The sequence below is a fragment of the Echinops telfairi genome, unplaced genomic scaffold (genome assembly GCF_000313985.2).
Source record: "Echinops telfairi isolate 266 unplaced genomic scaffold, ASM31398v2 ScPeMD7_7468;HRSCAF=8506_0, whole genome shotgun sequence".
Taxonomy (NCBI): domain Eukaryota; kingdom Metazoa; phylum Chordata; class Mammalia; order Afrosoricida; family Tenrecidae; genus Echinops; species Echinops telfairi.
The window spans coordinates 18,115,126-18,132,966 of record NW_022111369.1 but is presented as its reverse complement, the minus strand read 5'-3'; the positions used below and the strand labels follow the sequence as shown (position 1 = coordinate 18,132,966).

At 40.9% G+C, this 17,841-nt stretch overlaps 1 protein-coding gene across 1 annotated transcript in view; it reads right to left on the bottom strand.

Annotated features, from left to right (window-relative positions):
- Positions 1-1,850: 1,850 nt before the first annotated feature.
- The window catches only part of LOC101664325 (alcohol dehydrogenase 1-like), a 20,816-nt gene continuing 4,825 nt past the window's right edge, over positions 1,851-17,841 (bottom strand). The window contains exons 3-9 of the mRNA XM_004703279.2: positions 9,837-9,975; positions 7,244-7,331; positions 6,871-7,090; positions 6,405-6,665; positions 4,447-4,582; positions 3,153-3,291; positions 1,851-2,006 (exon numbers count right to left, since the gene is read on the bottom strand). Coding sequence (XP_004703336.1) covers positions 1,982-2,006; positions 3,153-3,291; positions 4,447-4,582; positions 6,405-6,665; positions 6,871-7,090; positions 7,244-7,331; positions 9,837-9,975 — 1,008 coding nt within the window. The 3' untranslated portion in view covers positions 1,851-1,981. The remainder of the gene's footprint in view (positions 2,007-3,152; positions 3,292-4,446; positions 4,583-6,404; positions 6,666-6,870; positions 7,091-7,243; positions 7,332-9,836; positions 9,976-17,841) is intronic.

Sequence of the window (17,841 nt, the reverse complement as noted above, 5' to 3'; positions counted from 1 at the left end):
CAAGTCATTTTATTGGGGGCTTGTACAACTCTTATCACCATCCATCCATCCATCCATCCATCCATCCATCCATCCATCCATCCATCCAGTGTGTCGAGCACATTTGTACATTTGTTCCCATCACCATTTTCAAAATATTTTCTTTCAACTTGAGCTCTTGGTATCAGTTTCTCATTGAGACCCTAGACACTTTACCAGACCAGGATGTAAAACATAAGCTTTGTGAAAAATATGCCAATTAACTGGGTTGTCACACAAGACTATGATCTTTGGCCTCAAACTTAGAAAACCACTTCAATGAGAAGTTTGGTTATGCCCAAGAAGCATTGTACCGGTGCCTGTTGTTAGGTGCCATGAAGTTGGTTCTCACCGGAACGACTCTATGTACAACAGAACAAAATAAGCTGTGCCTATTATGTGCTTTACTATACATGTAAATATAGATGCATGCATACAAGTATACATGGGTGCATATATACACACGCTTCTGTATATATGTATCTATAATCATGTATTCATACCTATACACATACTGCTAACTGTGACACCAATGGTTCAAACCCACGAGCATCCACTTGGTGGAAAGATGAGGCTGTCTGCTCCTGTGAATATTCACAGACTCTGAACCGTATATAGGGTTGCTTGGAGTCAGAATTGACTCCGTGGAAGTGGAGATTGATGTACGTATAAATGCAGCATATATACCTGCACATACATGTTTTGGCTGCTGTTGCTAAATTATATATGTTGTAGCAATTGTCAAAGGGCCCTTACCTGCCCCCGTGCCCCCTGCCCCACTGCCAATGTGTGTGGCTTTATTGTGTATGTACCTATACTTGTCTCTTTGTGAAAACGAGACAAATATTTGGCCTTCGGAAATTGATTTATCTCACTCTATATGAACGCCCTCCAGATTCATGCTGAGAACTCATCATATTTCTGGTGGCACAATACTTGATTGTGTAGTATGTGCTACATTTGCTTTATAAATCCATTTGTTGAAGGGCAAGCTAAAAGGTATTTCCATTATTTTGCTAATGTGACTAGCGCTGCAGTGAACATGGGTGTGCATAGGCCTCTTCTTGTCTCTTCTATTAGATCTCTAGCATGCATCTGTAGAAGGAGGGTTGCTGGATTATAAAGTAGTTACACTTCTAGAAGTTTGAGGAAGAACCATACTGGTTCTCATCACAGTTGTACTGTTTCTTCTTTTTTCTTGAATACATGGAATACAGTTATACTTTCTTCATATATTTTATATTTCAAAGCAGAGAGGTCCCTTGTCTCACCACTTGATAGGTTTAGACACAAGAGTATGAGAAGAGCCCCGATGGAGATGATGTACTTTGCCAGCACGTGGCCTCCCATAGATTTCAGAGACTAGCAATTTGTAGGAGGAGTTCTCGTGGTGTAGGGAGTTACACATTGGGTTGCTAATTTCAAGGTTAACAGTTTGAAAACACCAGCCACTCTGTGGGAGAAAGAGGAGACTTTCTGGTTCTGTAAGAAGTGCTGTCTCAGAAACCCGCAGGGGCAGCTCTACTCTGACCTATAGGGCCAGTGTGAGTTGGAATCAATACAGAGGCACTCAGTTTGGGTTTCTGGATTTTAAGCATCTTGTGTAAGCAGCAAAATCATCATGCCAACCTTAGAGTGAATGGCAGATACAGAAAAACATGCCGGATCTGAAGCCTAATTCAGTGGCGACTTTCACAGACTGGTGACAACAGGTCAATTGGCTGAAGAACATATCAGTGACATCGTCAGTTCAATTCCATGATTTCTCTTTATTAAGTCACAGAATGAATTCTCTGAAAATTAAAGAAAACATTTGAAATAATTATCCTCAAGACGCACTTATTTTACTTTTCTCAATCCCACTTTATTTTCATCTCTGATATTTCTTCCACCTGCACTAAGATTTTCAGGGAGGCAGAACAGTAAACAAGACATCACCCTTGCTCCTCTGATCATCTGGATCTCAGAACAGCAGAACACAGCGGATGCTGAAACAGAGAAGTGCAAACATGGAATGACTGGTGCGCCTTGGAGACAGGGCTTTCAGCAAGTTAATGATACACAGAATGGAAGGGTCCCGGTGGTCTAGAGCGCTTCCCTCTGACCTCACCATCATCCTCATTCACCTCTCGGAAATCGCATCAGCTCTAAGCACCATCATCTCTGCAGGAACACCAGGCTACCCCTACCCTCTGCTCCAGCTTCTGACCAGTTTCCCTCATCCCTGACACCTACCGTCCTCATGTCTGACTTAGGACCGAAGGCATCTCCTTGTTCCTCTCCTTTTGTTGTGTCAACTGCCAGCTAGATCCCTGCTCCCTACCCCTGATAATGTCTTTCTAAAAATTTCGGGTGAGTTTTCTTTACTCTTCTTTTCTGATTTCAATGGGCTATCATGCTAAGTGGCATCCAGAAAGGCATAAGATAATGATTTAAAATTTTTATAAATTACTAAACAAGTAAACGAGGTGGATAGAGTTGGGGGAGAGCATATGATTGTGACATTTGCTTGCAACCAGCACAAGAAACTCAGAGCGTTTATTACTGTTCAATTACTTGTTCGCAGTTTTACTTTTAGTGTCCGGTCATTTTCAGAATTTAGCACAGACCTGACAAATGGTCCATTCTTGAAAAATATGCATTAAGTGACTGCATTAAAGACTTGCTGAGCGATGGCTCCACACCGGCAGGTATGTTAGCAGACACAAACCATCCATACGCACATGCAGTGCAGAAAGGACTCGGGCCTCGACGTGGAGCCTAAATCTCTACCTGGAAGCCGCTCTAAGAGTCTTTGCATTATTTTATGGCTCCTGCTATGTTTTCTCATTTATTTTACATCTTGTCTCTACCCAGACAAAGAATACATAATTAACAGATATAGGGTAGCGTGGGCTTTAGGGTTATATCAAATTCTTAAAATTTCTCTGAAATAAGGTTGATGTGGGTCTTTCTCCATAACTGGTCCTCAGAAACAACCTTTTCATATCCTGCTAACAGTAGGAAATAGGGCGGGCTGTGTGGAAGATATCGAAGTCTGTTTCTCATGAAACTACTTGGCAATGCTTGAAGAAACATTATTTTTTTTTTTTTGCATTCTCAGCTTTTAGGAGAGCATCAAACAAAATACTCACACTTTTCCAGCATTATACAAGTCCATGGCTTTGTGGATTTGATTAAAAGGCAGTTGATGGGTAATTAATGGATCTATGTTAATTTTATTTTTCAGGTAATCAGTTACTAGTTGAGGAATATCATCTCTGGTTTTATAATCTGCAAAACAATTGATTATATTAAAACAGATAATATGATTTGAAAAATATCATACTAACCAAAGGGGGTGGGGCTGGGTTAGGGATCAAATAAGCCATGGAGGTAGATAAAGTACCTCTCTGAGAGTTTGTCCCTGAGCACAGAAGAGAATTCATTTGTACATCAGACAGCTTTGGCTGCTGTTGCTAACTGTTATGAGTTGAGTTGCGTCTCTTACAAAGATATATTCAAGTGCTAACTTCACTGACTTTGACTCTATTTGGATGTAGGGTTATTGCAGATGTTATTAATTAACATGAAGTCATGGATTAGGGCGGACTCCGGTATGACTGGCATCATTAAAAAAAGAAGAGACATGAGAAGAAAGAGGCCAGGATTGGAATTCTGCTGCTGTTGCCACAAGCCAAGGTATCCCTGTGGCTCTCAGAAAGGCAAAGAAGGGTCTTCTCTTAGAGACCCTAGAGAAAGCTTGGCACTGCCAATACTCGGTATTTAGATGTCTAATCTCCAGAAAAGTGAGAGAACAAATCAATGTTAAGACATTATGTTGTGATATTTTATTATGGTGGGCTTAGTAAACTAAGACAGTACATGTGGTTGCTACAGACAATTCTATCACTCAGAGTTCCTTTGGAGAAAAATTGGGCCTTTCAACTCTGTTTAGTTTATCATTTTGCAATTTATGCCTCCATTCTCTATTCCCATTGGCACAGGGACTTCTAACTAGAGGCATGGATAGAGATGGGCATGTTAATTTCAGTAAAGACTCCTTAGAAATGAGCTTCTCTGAGAAGACAACTGTAAGTGCTGTGATACCAGGACATTGCATAAAGTTTTCCATTAAGTGTTGCTGTTAACATGGCACAAGTGTTGAATCCACTAGAGCAGACTCAAAATTGAAGCAATGATTCTAAGCCCTGAGATGATTTTATAGGCGTCTCTCTGCATCTTAAAAATTGTGCTTGAATAAAAACACCATCAGAACTTAATTTTTAAAATTGATTTATGAATTACACTGACACATTGGAAGAAGAGTCTTTGGAAAGAATTATCCTTGTCTCTCTCTCTCTGCCAAGGGGAAGTGCTTTGACTTTTAACTTGCTGCCAAGTTCTCATAGAGAGTAAGAGCCTGGCCCTTTCTGTTCACCAACCTACCTCCTAAACATGCCCCCTTCATTATTCGTCCAGTGATAATTTCCGGTGCTTCGAGGGAAAGATAACTGTTGGTTGGAGCCAACCCAATTATCACACAGACACCATAGCTCACATGGCAGGAATTCCAAGCAGCAACCTAATAACAACAATGATAACTGTAAGCATATTCTCATACTCATCAGCTACCACTTTACCCCTTTTAGAGAATTTTGGAGGCCCCAGGTTTTGACTCTCCTCCTGGAAAGAAGCTATTTCAGCGTCAGCTTCCTTACTGACCCGGCATGCTTTCGTGGGAAAGAGCAGAGCCAGACATGCCCTGTGTGGCCTTGGGCGAGTTTTACTTTCCTATGCCTCAGTCTCCTCATTTGTAAAAAGAAGACTCATACATCCTATCTTACAGGGCGGTGATGAGAATTGAATACTTATCATTCTTAAAACATTTAGTACACTAACAAATACATGGTGAGTTCCGTGTTTATTAATGGAAACAACACGGTTCCTCAAAGGGGGTACCTCTATTTTTTGCCTGACTTTCTCAACTGCATGCTTCTCTGCCCTCCTCATCTGTAGTTAAAAAACAAAACAAAATAGGGAGGGAGGAGCAGGGAGGGAGGGGAAAAACAAAAGAAAAATGATGAGCTGATTCCAAGAGCCCAAGCAGAAAGCAAATGTTTTGAGAATGATGAGGGCAACAAATATATGTGTGCTTTACACAACTGACATATGTATGGATTGTGATAAGAGTTGTATGAACCCCCAATAAAATGATTAAAAAACAAAACAAAACAAACAACTAACCCAGATATATGTATGTGTAAGTGTGTGCATATAAACCTTCAATTAAAAAAAATTCAAGTTTCTAATGGTGTAATATATAATTCTTTATATCTCTTCTGCTTTATTTCTTTTTCTGGTTCTTAACCCCACTTCCCATGACACTTTCCCCTGCTTGGCTCCCTTTGGCCTTATTTGTCAACGTCTTCTCACTTACATTACTATCTCCACTCCCTTTATTCTTGGATCCAATACATGAATCCACTATCCATGTACCAAATGAGGTGCACGCTTATCTATACTGAATGCAGTCCACCCTCCCTTCTACAATGTTAGATCAAAGAGGACAAGTGACTATTTTATTCACTCTGTGTCCCCTGGAGAATAACACATTGTCTGATGAATAGCTACTTAGCAAACATGTATCTTTTTTGCAAACATTTTTAAAATGAGGGAATGCTTCTGCTCTATCATATAGGAAGCAACTGGTGCTCAAACTGAAGTATGAGACAAACAGGTGAATAAAGAGCTATGGAGAGAGGAAAGGGAATACAATACTGGCTTTGTGGCGGCTTCATATGTAAACGGTGGTACAGACTATCACGGTGAGTTCTTGAGTGCGTCAATGGTTAAGTGCTTGGCTACTAGGGAAATGGTGGTGCTTTGAATCCTCCCATAGGGTGCTTCCAAAGACAGCCTGGTGCTCATTTGCTTCACAAGGCCACGGTCCCAAATGTTCTCTGGGGCAATTCCCCTCGGCACACACAGGGCTGTTGAAATTTATGGGACAGCAGCTAACAGGACCATACTGTGATATATCGCTAAGCATTTATTGCTTCTGTTTTAAACACATTATTTTCTATTTTCGTTTTAGATTCTGGGATCCATAGGTCCATAATGTATCTCCAGGAGAGTTTATGCTGATCTGTTATTCGAGTGTTTAATGTGTAAATAATCTGAGCAGTGCACATGATCACCAAGGTGCTCAGCCGCTAACAGAAAGATAGAAGTTCAAGACTACCTAGACAAGATCTGAAAGAAAGGCCTGGCAGTCTCCGCCCACACTATCCGCCTTGGAAGCCAGACGTGTGGAGGCTGGCTCTACTCTAACACACCAGATCTTGCCACGAGTTCAACCTGACAGCTGCCGGCTGACATTGACAAGCAGCCTCAAGCCCATATACCATCGTCTCGGGGCGTCCGACGGCCTCAAAGGCAAAATCAACGCCAAAGCCTGTCATTTCCACCACCGCATCTTGGACGGGCATCTTGAGTTTCCGAGGGTTGATACAATCAGTGACCCCTAGGGCTTTTGCCCGGGGAAATTTTTCCTCATTGATGTCAACCCCAATGATCCTCGAAGCTCCAGACGCTTTGCATCCTATGACAACGGCTGAGCCGATTCCTCCAAGTCCATAGATCACGCAGGTGGAGCCAGGGGTGACCTACAAATCCAAAAGGTACGCTGGTGTTATGTCTTACACCTGGGCACATGGGTAAATAGAAAAATAAAGGGAAAACAAGCAAACAAACAACTAGTGTGGCTTGTGGGAACTATGCACCAAGTGAACAATTTGGATTCATGGGCCCCATATTGATTTTTTTCCCCTAGCACTATAACATATGTTAAGACACAAGAAACTTCCTCACCTTGGTGGAATGAACAGCAGCACCATAACCTGTAGGCACCTCACAGCTCATGACACACACTTTATCCATAGGAGCCTCATCATCAATTTTTGCCACTCCAATCTCAGGCACAACAGTGTATTCAGTGAAAGTGCTTGTGCGGAAAGAGTGATAAATCCTTTTTCCTTTGCAGGTAAATCTGCTGGTCCCATCCATCATGAGTCCAGAAGTGGGTAGAACACTATTCCACAGTAACACAAACACAGACACCAGGGCAGGAACCCCACGGACACACAGAATTGCCAAGAGAGAAGTTAGCACTTTTAGCTGCAGGTCAATGCTTCTATACTAAGAACTTTAGTAAAAGGATAAAGGGCAAAGCAAATCTACTAACTCTTGCTTCTTGCAGAAGTTGCCTCTGGGGTGCAAGCAGGAGCTGCATTCTCTGCACTGTGGGATAACGATTGTGAGGACTTTGTCTCCTAGGTAGAAGGGAAAAGAGATGATTAGAAAACAGTATTGCGATAAAAATACAACAGCGTGTTTAAAAAGAATCTTATTGAATAGCTTCAAAACTTGATGCATACCACTGACGGCTACAGTATCACGTCGCCCAGGCTGTTTCTAACAATACGCCATTTTACTTGGCTTCACAAATCTCATTTCCTTTTATTTTTTGGAGAATGGTGGACATTGAAGAGTAGTCACTGCTGGATAGGCAGTTGTGAGATCTGCTGCCTTGTGTGCTGTTTTAGGAAGAGAATAATAAAACTAGAAGCACACCTTGGAGGGAAGTTATTTAATTTAACCTCTTCGTTTTCTCTTTGATGGAGGTAAGATTCCATAGTGGCTGTCACCTGCCTAAAGTGACCTACCTACCCAGCTGTATCCTGGCAGAGTTACCTGTCCCAATATGGCACAAGGACAAATAGCAGGCCCATGAGCTGTTACCTTGAGTTGGCCTAAATTCTAAGATATGTTAAGTTCAGAGAAGAAAAGGAATCACTTTTCTTTTGCAGAGAGAAGTGGTTTCTGGAGCACTTACCACAGAAAATAGTTTTCAGGTTAAAGAGCTCTGGAGAGGTTATTGAAGACACGAGACTCTTGGGGGATCTAGGATAATAGGCTGTGGCTGACAGTGTTGTTAGGTGCCATCAAGTCAGTTCTGACTCAGAGCAATTCTACTCAGTGTTTCATCAGAAAGAAACATTGCCCGGTCCTGAATTCTCCTCACAATTACTGTACTTTTGACCCATGGCTGCATCCACTGTGTTAATCCATTTCATTGAGAGTCTTCTTCTATTCACTGATGACTCTCCACTTTAGCAAGCACGATGCTTTTCTCCAGGGCCTGGTCTCTCCTGATAACATGTCCAAAGTATGTGAGATGAAATCATGACAATCTCACGTCTCGGAGCATTTTGTTTGTACTTTTTACAGGACAGATTGATTTGTTTTGGCAGTCCGTACTATTGTCGGTATTCTTTGCCAGCACTAGAATTCAAATGCGGTTATTCTTTTTTGCTCTTCCTTACTCATTATCAAACTTTCACTTGGACCAGGAGCATCTGAGTCCACAAAGTGACATCCTTGCTCTTCAACATGTTACAGAAAGGTCTTGTTTAGCAGATTGCAGTACGTTTTTGGGTTCTTGACTGCTGCTTCCATGAGTGTTGATTGTGGATCCACACAAGACGAAATTCTTGACAAATCCAATCTTTTCTCCATTGATCATGATGTTATGTATTGGTCCAATTGCAAGGATTTTTCTTTTCTTTATATTGAGTTGCATTCTAGTAAATAAAGAAGTTATGTAGACTCTATTTTGCAGTCTATCATGTATGCAATAGCATTATGAAAAAAGTTTGAAATATTGTGAACATTACTGAAATGTGACACAGAGACATGAACTGAGCACATGCTGAGGTAGTGAGTTTATTGTGCCAAGCTGGCCGATAAACACATGTGGGGTTAATTGAAGGGCTGAGGGATAAATGGCTCGGTGAGCTTCACCTTTCGAATTCTTGGGTCTCTTGTTTTCTGATGGTCGGACCAGGGTGCAGCTGCCTTAGCCAGTTCTCTCTTTCAGCTGGCAAAACTCACTTCCTGTGAGACATCCCCGAGGAGAAGTCACACAGACCTACCCCGATGCAGCCCTGGGTGATGGAGCAGCCGGGTGGAGACCCCTGCCAGTGCTGAGATACTTACACATTCACTGACTCAGCTTTCCTCCTACAGTCGGCATCATTGCATGTGTTTTGTGAGATGGAGGAGGACTTTGTGGATTGGTGTCGGACATATGGGTTAATGGGTTAATGTTGGACTTGTGGGCTTGGGTAGAACTGGGTTAGGGTGTTTTCTTGATGTGCACTTAACCTTTATATAAAACTCTCTCTTATACATGAGTTTCTGTGGACTTGTTTCTCTAAAGTACCCAAACTAACACACATGCTATTGGAGAAATGGTACCTACAGAATTGCTTGACTCAAGTTTGCTACAAACCTTCAATTTGTGAAAAATGTAATGTCTGGGAAGCACAATAAGTTTATTCTTTGAATTGTCATTGTTATTCTATCAATGACATTTAAGCTTTTAATTCCAGTTTAGAACATTTATTCATTTGTCAAACATTCAATACATTTAGACTCTAGGGCAGGCATTGTGCTAAACATTGTGGGGGCTACAAATACTCGTAGGAAACAATACTTGTCACTAAGGTGCTTTCTATCTAGTTAGAAGCATGCTGATTCTATCCTCATTTCGTTTTGGCAGTGTATACCTGGTTCAGCCATTGCCTTGCTAGATAGGACAACAGAACCTATGTAATTCTTTTAATCACCGAGTCCATTTGATATATGATACATAGCTAATTAGAAGACTTCAAAGTCAAGCCAATTGATTTCTCCTGTGAAATATATTAATGTATTCTGTTCCTCTCCCAGAGGGAGACCTTTGAGAAGCTGCTGCGCTGTGCCCTGTCTCCTACCTGGTTTCACCGTGCTCACTCCTTCACCGACACTCTCCACAATCCCCGCTCCTTCATGGCCCGGGATTAAAGGAAACTTCACCTCCACTTCCCCTTTCAGCACATGATTATCAGTGCCGCAGATCCCCGAAGACGTCAGCTGGATAGGAACGAAGTACCCAGAGATCAGTTGGCTTGGAATCTCTTCCTTTTGTTATTCCCTGATTGAATATTTAAACATTTCACATGAATTTTCTCATTTGGTCATGCTAATGTCATGTGAGGAACACCGGGAAGGTTTTAACACGCCCATCCCAGAGAAGAGAAATGAAACCCCAAAGGTTAAGGTCAGTTGCCCAACGTCATGTGGCTAGTTTCAAAGTTGGTGAGACTGTCAGATATTTTGAAATCTAGTCTTACATCCTATGTCATCAAATAGTCTTGAGAGACTATTTCAAGGGAAGTACTATTTAATGGCCAAAGTTGGACCATATATCAATAGCATTTCCTTTTAGAAACACAGATTTTCATACTGTGTCTTGTAGATCACGGTCTATAATACTTTGGGAAAGTCAATTAAAAACACACACCACATATTGGGAATTACAGCGGAGACCATCAGTTAAACATTCAGCAATTCAAACACATTTTGTTTTGATTCATCCCTTGCAACTCCCCGCTGTCACGGATCCGGCTTCCTTTATGAGTTTCTTGTTTTCATTCCTCCTTCGTTCCTAACCCTCTGAGCTCTGTCACTGGGTCAGTGCTGCCCTTTTGATCTTGTATGGTTGATGATTCTACCAGAGGGGTGAGTTCAGTTCCATATCTGAGCGATGACTAAGGGTCATAATCTCGGAGATCATTAGAGTTTTGTCAATTAAAAAAAATATAAACATGCACATTGAAAGCATTCTTTTAAGGTGATAACGCAAAATGAACTTTAGTTAAACGCATTCACTGTTCCGAAATTTTAGTGAGGTCAAGAATGTTAAAAAATTCTTATTTACATATAGCCCCCTCCCTGAAGGGGACGAATAACAGAAAGGTGGGGGAAGGGAGACAATGGACAGTGTAAGACACACGATAGCAATAATAACATATAATTGATCAAGGATTCACAAGGGTGGGAGGATGGGGAAGGGAGGGGGGAAAGAGGAGCTTATACCAAGGGCTCAAGTAGAAAATGTTTTGGAAATGATGATGGCAACATATGCACAAATATGCTTGACATAATTGATGTATGGAATATTATCAGAGCTGTAAGAGCCCATAATAAATGATAAAAACATTCTTATTTAATTTCTTTTCCATGAATAGGCCAAAGCCAATTAAGCTAAAATTCAACATTTCATGTAGTATAGCCGATATATTATGAATCTGCCTAGAATACAGCCAGAAAAGCAAATGCGCAAATGCTACAGACTCATTTTCCATGATAGCTACTGGGAGAGACAGCATTCTGTAGTTGAAACTGTGAAAGCAGCTATGATATGGTTGTAGCAAATGGGCGAAAAGAGACAATTGTGAGAAATACACTGTTTTGGTTCCCATTGTGTTAAAACCAGCTTCAAGATGCCACCCAAATCTAAAGGTTTTCAGCAAGCTGGAATCTCCCAGTTATTTTTGTTCTCCACATTAAATATAAGTATGTAGTTATCTGCAGGAAGCTGTGCAAGGCATATGCTGTGACTTGATTTGGCTTTACAGTGACCCTGTAAGACGGGGTAGAACTGCCTCCACTGGTTCCTGAGACTGCCACTCTTTATGGGAGGAGAAAGCCTTGCCTTTTACCTGCTGAGTCACTAGTGGTTTCGAACTGCTGACTTTGAGGTTGGCGGCCCCATATGTAAGCACTAAGTTACCAGGGCTCCTGGTGGGCTATTCTGGGTTTACTATTTATTATTTAGGGGTTAGCTTGTGTGGTAAAGAAGCACAGTACTATAACAGCAGAGAACAGTGAGTGATTAACTAGTAAGCCTTTCTGTGACGGTAACCCAGCACACAGTAAGCCCATTGACATGGAGTTGAATCTGACTCATAGGGGCACTATAGGACAGAGTAGAAATGCTCTATAGGGTTCACAATAAGCACTCACCACATGCAGTTTGGATGAATGCTACATAGGAGAATATAGCTTCTGTATAAAAACCCAAACCAAACGCACTGCCATTGATTCTGACTCACAGTAACCCTGGATATGGTTTCCAAGGCTGTAAATTTTTATAGGAACAGAAAGCCTTGTCTTTCTCCTGTTGCACTACTGGTGGTTTTGAACTCCCAACCTTGCTTTTAACCGTCCATCACTTACTGGATAATGCCACCAGAGCTCAGAGCCTGAGTGAGAAGACTTGGAGGCACAGTGGTTTTGTGCTCTGCTTCTAACAGAAAGATTCAAATCCACCGATCTCTCCACAGGAAAATGATGTGACAGGCTGCTCTCGTTAAGTTTACAGCCTTGACGCCCGATGGGGCATTTTGATTCAGTCCTACTGGATCTCCATGAGTTGGAATAGATGCCTGGCAATGGCTTGTTTCTGTTTTGAACGAGTCTTGTTAAGTGAAAATGGTCTTTGATCAGCTACTAACCATTAGGTTGGCAGTTTGAAGAAAGCCCCAGTGAATGGCCTCCGTTAAGATACCAGCCCCCAGGCCCTACGAAACAGTCTTACTTTGTGACATGTGGCACCAGCCTGACTGGTCTCTAACATCAACAACAGTAATCGTTAACACAAATTATAGACTTTTTTCTTCTTGTGTAAATCCCTAGCGTTTCCCATTTTGCTCTTCACTCTCTTTCATCCGTGAAACCTGAGCATAGCACTGGACATGGGAGGGCTGCTTTGATACCAGGTGCTCTCAAGTCGGTTCTGCCTCATAGTGACCCAGTGCTCCACAGAGGGACGCGCCGCCTCGCCCTGCACTGTGCCCACAATTGTTATATTTGAGCCCATTGTGGAAGCCACTGTGTCAGTCTATCTTTCTGGGTGTCTCCTCTTTTTCACTGACCTTCTATTTTCCAAACAATGTCTCTTTCAGGGACTGGTCTCCCCTGATAACATGTCCAAAGTACATGAAAGGAAGTTTCAACATTCTCCCTTCTGAGGAACATTCTCACTCTCTTTCTTCCAAGATAGTTTTGTTTGGTTTTATGACAGTCCATGGTTCTTTCAGTATTCTTCACCAGCGCCATAAATCAAATGCATCAAGGATTCTTTTGGCTTCCTTATTCATCGTCCAACTTTCACCTGCATATGAGGTCATTGAACATACCCTGGCATACCCGAGTCTTCAAAGTAACATCTCTTTAAAGAGGTCTTGTGCAGCAGATTTGCCCAATGCAATGGAGTGCTCTAGAATGCCAATTCTTCTCAATGATATCCACAGTTTGTCATGTTCCACATAAACGCCTTTGCGTAGTCAGTAAGACACAAGTAATCATCTTTCTATCATTCACTGCTGTCAGCCAAGATCATCTGACATGAGTCATGATATTCCTTGTTCCATGTTCTCTTCTGAATCTGGCTTGATGTTCTTGCAGCTCCCTGTCAATTATTGCTACACTGAGTGTTTAGTGATCTTCAGCAAAATTTTACTTGCATGTGATTTAATGCTATTGTTTGATAATTTCCAAATTCTGTTGAGTTACCTTTTGGAATAAGTACAAATATGGATCTCTTCCAATCAGTTGGCCAGGTAACAGACTTCCAAATCTCTTGGCACAGATGGATGAGTGCTTCCTGTGCTTCATTAGCTTGGTGAAATATTTCATTTGGTTCGACATCACTTCCTAGACACTTGTTTTTCACTAATGCCTTCAGTGTAGCTTTGACATCTTCATTTACTTTTGTTGGTTCTTGGTCATATACTACCTCTTGAAATGGGTGAATGTCAACCAATTTATTTTGGTATGATGGCTTGTGTATTATTTCCATCTTCTTTGGATGTTCCTTGTATCATTCAATCTTTTGCCCAGAGACTCCTTCAATATTTCAGTTCAAGACTTGAATTTTTTTATTCAATTCTTTCAGCTTGAAATATACCGAGCTCGCCATTCCTTTTTATCTTTCTAACTCCAGGTCTTTGCACATTTTTTCCTAATACTTTGCTCTATCATCATGAGCTGCCTTTTGAAATTTTCTATTCGGTTCTTTTACCTCATCATTTCTTCCATTTGCTTTAACTACTCTAAGATCAAGAGCAAGAGTTTCTTCTGATATCCACTTTGGTCTTTTCTTTCTTGTCTTGTTTGTGACTTTTTGCTTTAGTCCCGTATAATGTTCTTGATGGTATTCCACAGCTTGCCAGGTATTTTTCAACAGTGTTTAATGCATCGACGTATTCCTGAGTTGCTCTCACAATTCAAGTGGGGTGTAATCAAGGTTTTATTTTAGCACAGGTGGAGTTGCTTTAATTTTCTTTCACTTCAGTTTGAATTTACATATGGGGAACAAATGGTCTGTTCCACAGTCAGCCCAAGACCTAGTTTTAGCTGTTGATATTTAGCATCTTCCTGGTCTCTTTGCATAGATATAGTCAATTTGATTCCTGTGTATGCTGTGTGATAGGGCTATGTGTACACTCACTGTTTTATATTGTTGAAACAAAGTATTTGAAATTAAGAAGTCTAGTCATTTTACAAAATTGTATCATATGATTTCCAGCTGTGTTTTTAAAATCAAGACCATATTTATTTTTCATCTACTGTTTCTTCCCCTTGACTTCCAACTTCTGCATCCTAGTAGCAAATAAATAGCAGTGCATCTTGATTGCATGTTTGGTCAGTGTCAGACTGATGAACTTGGTAGAATTCTTCAATTTTTTCATTATGAGCTTTAATGATGGTGTGTGAATTTGAATCATAGCTGAGTTAACTGGACTTCTTTGCAGCCATGTAGATATTTTTCTATCACAGACAGTGTTGTGCTTCAAGATAGATCTTGAAATGTGAAACTATTCCTCTTGGATCTGTCACTCCCTGTATGATGATCTAAGTCAAAATGGCTAATACCGATCCATTGTAGCCCATCAATACCTAAGATACTGTTCTTTATGTGTTCCATTTAATTTCTGATGACATAATTTTTCTAGATTCATACTTCATATATTCTATGTCTTGATTATTAATAGATGATTGCCACTATTTCTCCTCATTTTTAGCCATGTCCTATCAGAAAATATGAGGGGGTACCCCCAAAATCTGGATATTTTTTCAAAACTATGTATTTAAATTGTCTTTTTTTAATACAAAACATCCTTATTACCTTCAAAGTACTCTCCATTACACTTACTACATTTGTCAAATCTGCTATTCCATTATGGGAAACATTTTTCAAACTCATCTGTTTGAATGGCTGACAGCACCTCCCTTGTTTTTTCCTTCACAACTTCTACATCATCAAATTACTGTCCTTTCATGTCTCTCTTCATTCTTGGAAACAAAAAGAAGTCTCATGGGGGTGATGTCAGGTGAGTAAGGTGTGTGGGGCAAGAGAGGCATGCTTTTTTTTTTTTGCCAAAAACTGGTCCCCTGAGATGGCTGTATAAGCAGGTGCATTGTCCTGGTGGCAAAACAGTCCCCTGTTTGCCACAAATCAGGCCTTTTTTGTTGCACACTGTTATGCAATCTCTTCACAACTTCTAAATAGAAAGCTTGGTTCACAGTCTGACCTGGTGAAGCGAATTCCAAATGCACTATTCCTGTCACATCAAAAAACGAAGTGAGCATTGTCTTGATTTTTTATTTCACTTGATTAACTTTTGGGGGGGGGGCAAGATGATGATGAAGTCTTCCACTGGCTCGATTGATGTTTGCTTTCAGGGTCATAAGAATAGCACCATGTCTTGTCACCAGTAATGACTTTGAGGAAAAGAAGTCTGGGTCATTTTGGAGCTGTTCTTTCAAAGCACAGCATGTTTCCACTCAGCGCTCTTTTTCCTGGTCAGTCAGAACCCGAGGCACAAATTTTGCAGCAACTCTTCTCATTCCCAAATCTTCTGTTAAAATTTGCTGAACCTAGCTCAAACATAGTCCAGATATTTTCCCCATCTCTTCAATGGTCTATTGTCAGTATACAATACAATCACAAGAATGTTGTCGACATTTTCATCCATTGGGGAAGTTGACACATCCAGAATGAGGTTTGTCATCAATTAGCATTTCACTTTTTTTAAAATGAGAAAACCACTCATACACTTGAGTTTTTCCCATGGTGCTGTCCTTGTAAGTTTTGTTCATCATCACAACAGTTTCTGCTGCATTTGTTCCTGAGCCGGAAACAAAATTTCACAGCTACATGCTGTTCTCTTAAATCAGCCATCACCAAAAAACCCCGAGGTTTGAGTGAAACTGCGTTCATGAAAAAATTCACTGTGACAAGAGAGAACCTTTCCAGGTGATGCCACTGGGTGCACTAACTCAGAGTCAGTTGACCTTTCCAGTGATGCCACTGGGTGCACTAACTTAGAATCAGTTGCTTGATGCTTGCCTAGTGGGAAAAACGCATACTACAAAAGCTCTGCCTAGCGGAGCATTTTTCCATTTTTTTTGGGGGGGGAGGGTACCCTCTCTTAGAGTTCCCCAAAGCTTTACACCATCCACATCATTATGGTTGATTCTTTTTGGAGGCAGGATCTCTTCACATTGATATGTTGAGTGCCTTCCAATCTGAGGGGTTCATTTTCTGGCACTCTGACAGTGTTCTGCTACTTTTCATCAGGTTTCCAGTGGCTACCCCTTGAGAAATGGACAACTGCCCCCCCCCCACCCCCACCCCACCCCCGCCCTTTGTAATCTGTCCTTAGTCTGGAAGCTTTGCTGAAACCTGTTCACCTTGGGTGACCCTGCTACTATTCAAAATACCAGTGATACAGCTTTCAGAGCAGGATGCAAGTCACCACACTACAACAGACAGGTAAGCAGTGAGTTCATAATTTGTTATTGTACTGGTAGGTGTCATCGAGTTGGTGCCAACTCATAGTGACTCTATGCACAACAGAATGAAACACTGTCTGGTCCTGTGCCATCCACACATTGTTCCTATGCCTAAGACCAGTGCTGCAGCCAATATCAATTCATTTTCCTAGGGGACTTCTTTTCCTCCACTACCCCTCTACCTTACCAAGCATGATGCCCTTCTCTAGGGACTGGTCTCTCCTAACAATAGTCTGAAGTATGATATTTTATGTAGTGTTAACTCCTATATTCTCCTATCTCTGCTTTTTACTCCCCATTTATATATTTTCTATGCCACAATCCTTCTAACTTTCCCCTCCCAATATTTCCCCAGTCCTCTACGTTTCCTTTCTCTGTTAGTCTCCTAACCATCTTCCCGTGCCTTCTCTTACTTAGATTACATTTGATATGGAGTGGAGGCATGTAGTTTTAGTATGTGTGGCATTCATTGAATCAAGTGTCGAATGTCCTGTTATTAATTTAAAAGATGGACGAATTTGATGTTTAATAAAATTGTAAGCACTACTACCCCTAAACTTGGACAATTAATGATTTGATACAATTTTAAAGGTGTTGATTGAGAATTGGATTTGAGAGTGATAAGTTGCCTTTGATAAGCCAATATTTCCCATCTCTAGTGTAAGCTGTTCAATAATTAATAATCATCATTCAGATCATTCCTGGAAATTCACATTTTACCCCATTGTACATGGTACAATTATTTTTTTGAGGTTATGATGATATGTGAGCACAAAACAGTAGTGTAGGATAATCTTGCCCATCTTCCAACCACACACAAATATAGGGAAAGTCAAAGTGATGACATGGTTGGCAATTCATATTTGTAATAATGCTCTAGGAGTCCTAGTGGTGTAAGGGGTTATGGGTTTGGTTGCTAACTGCAAGGTTAGATGCTTGAACTCACCAGCACTCTGAGAGAGAAAGATGAGGCTTTCTGCTTCTTTAGAGATTCATAACCTTAGAAACCCAACAAGTGAGTTCTACTCTATACCCTATCACAATCTTTTTTGTTCTGCTCTATTTTTAAAATCATATAACTCTTATCACAATCCA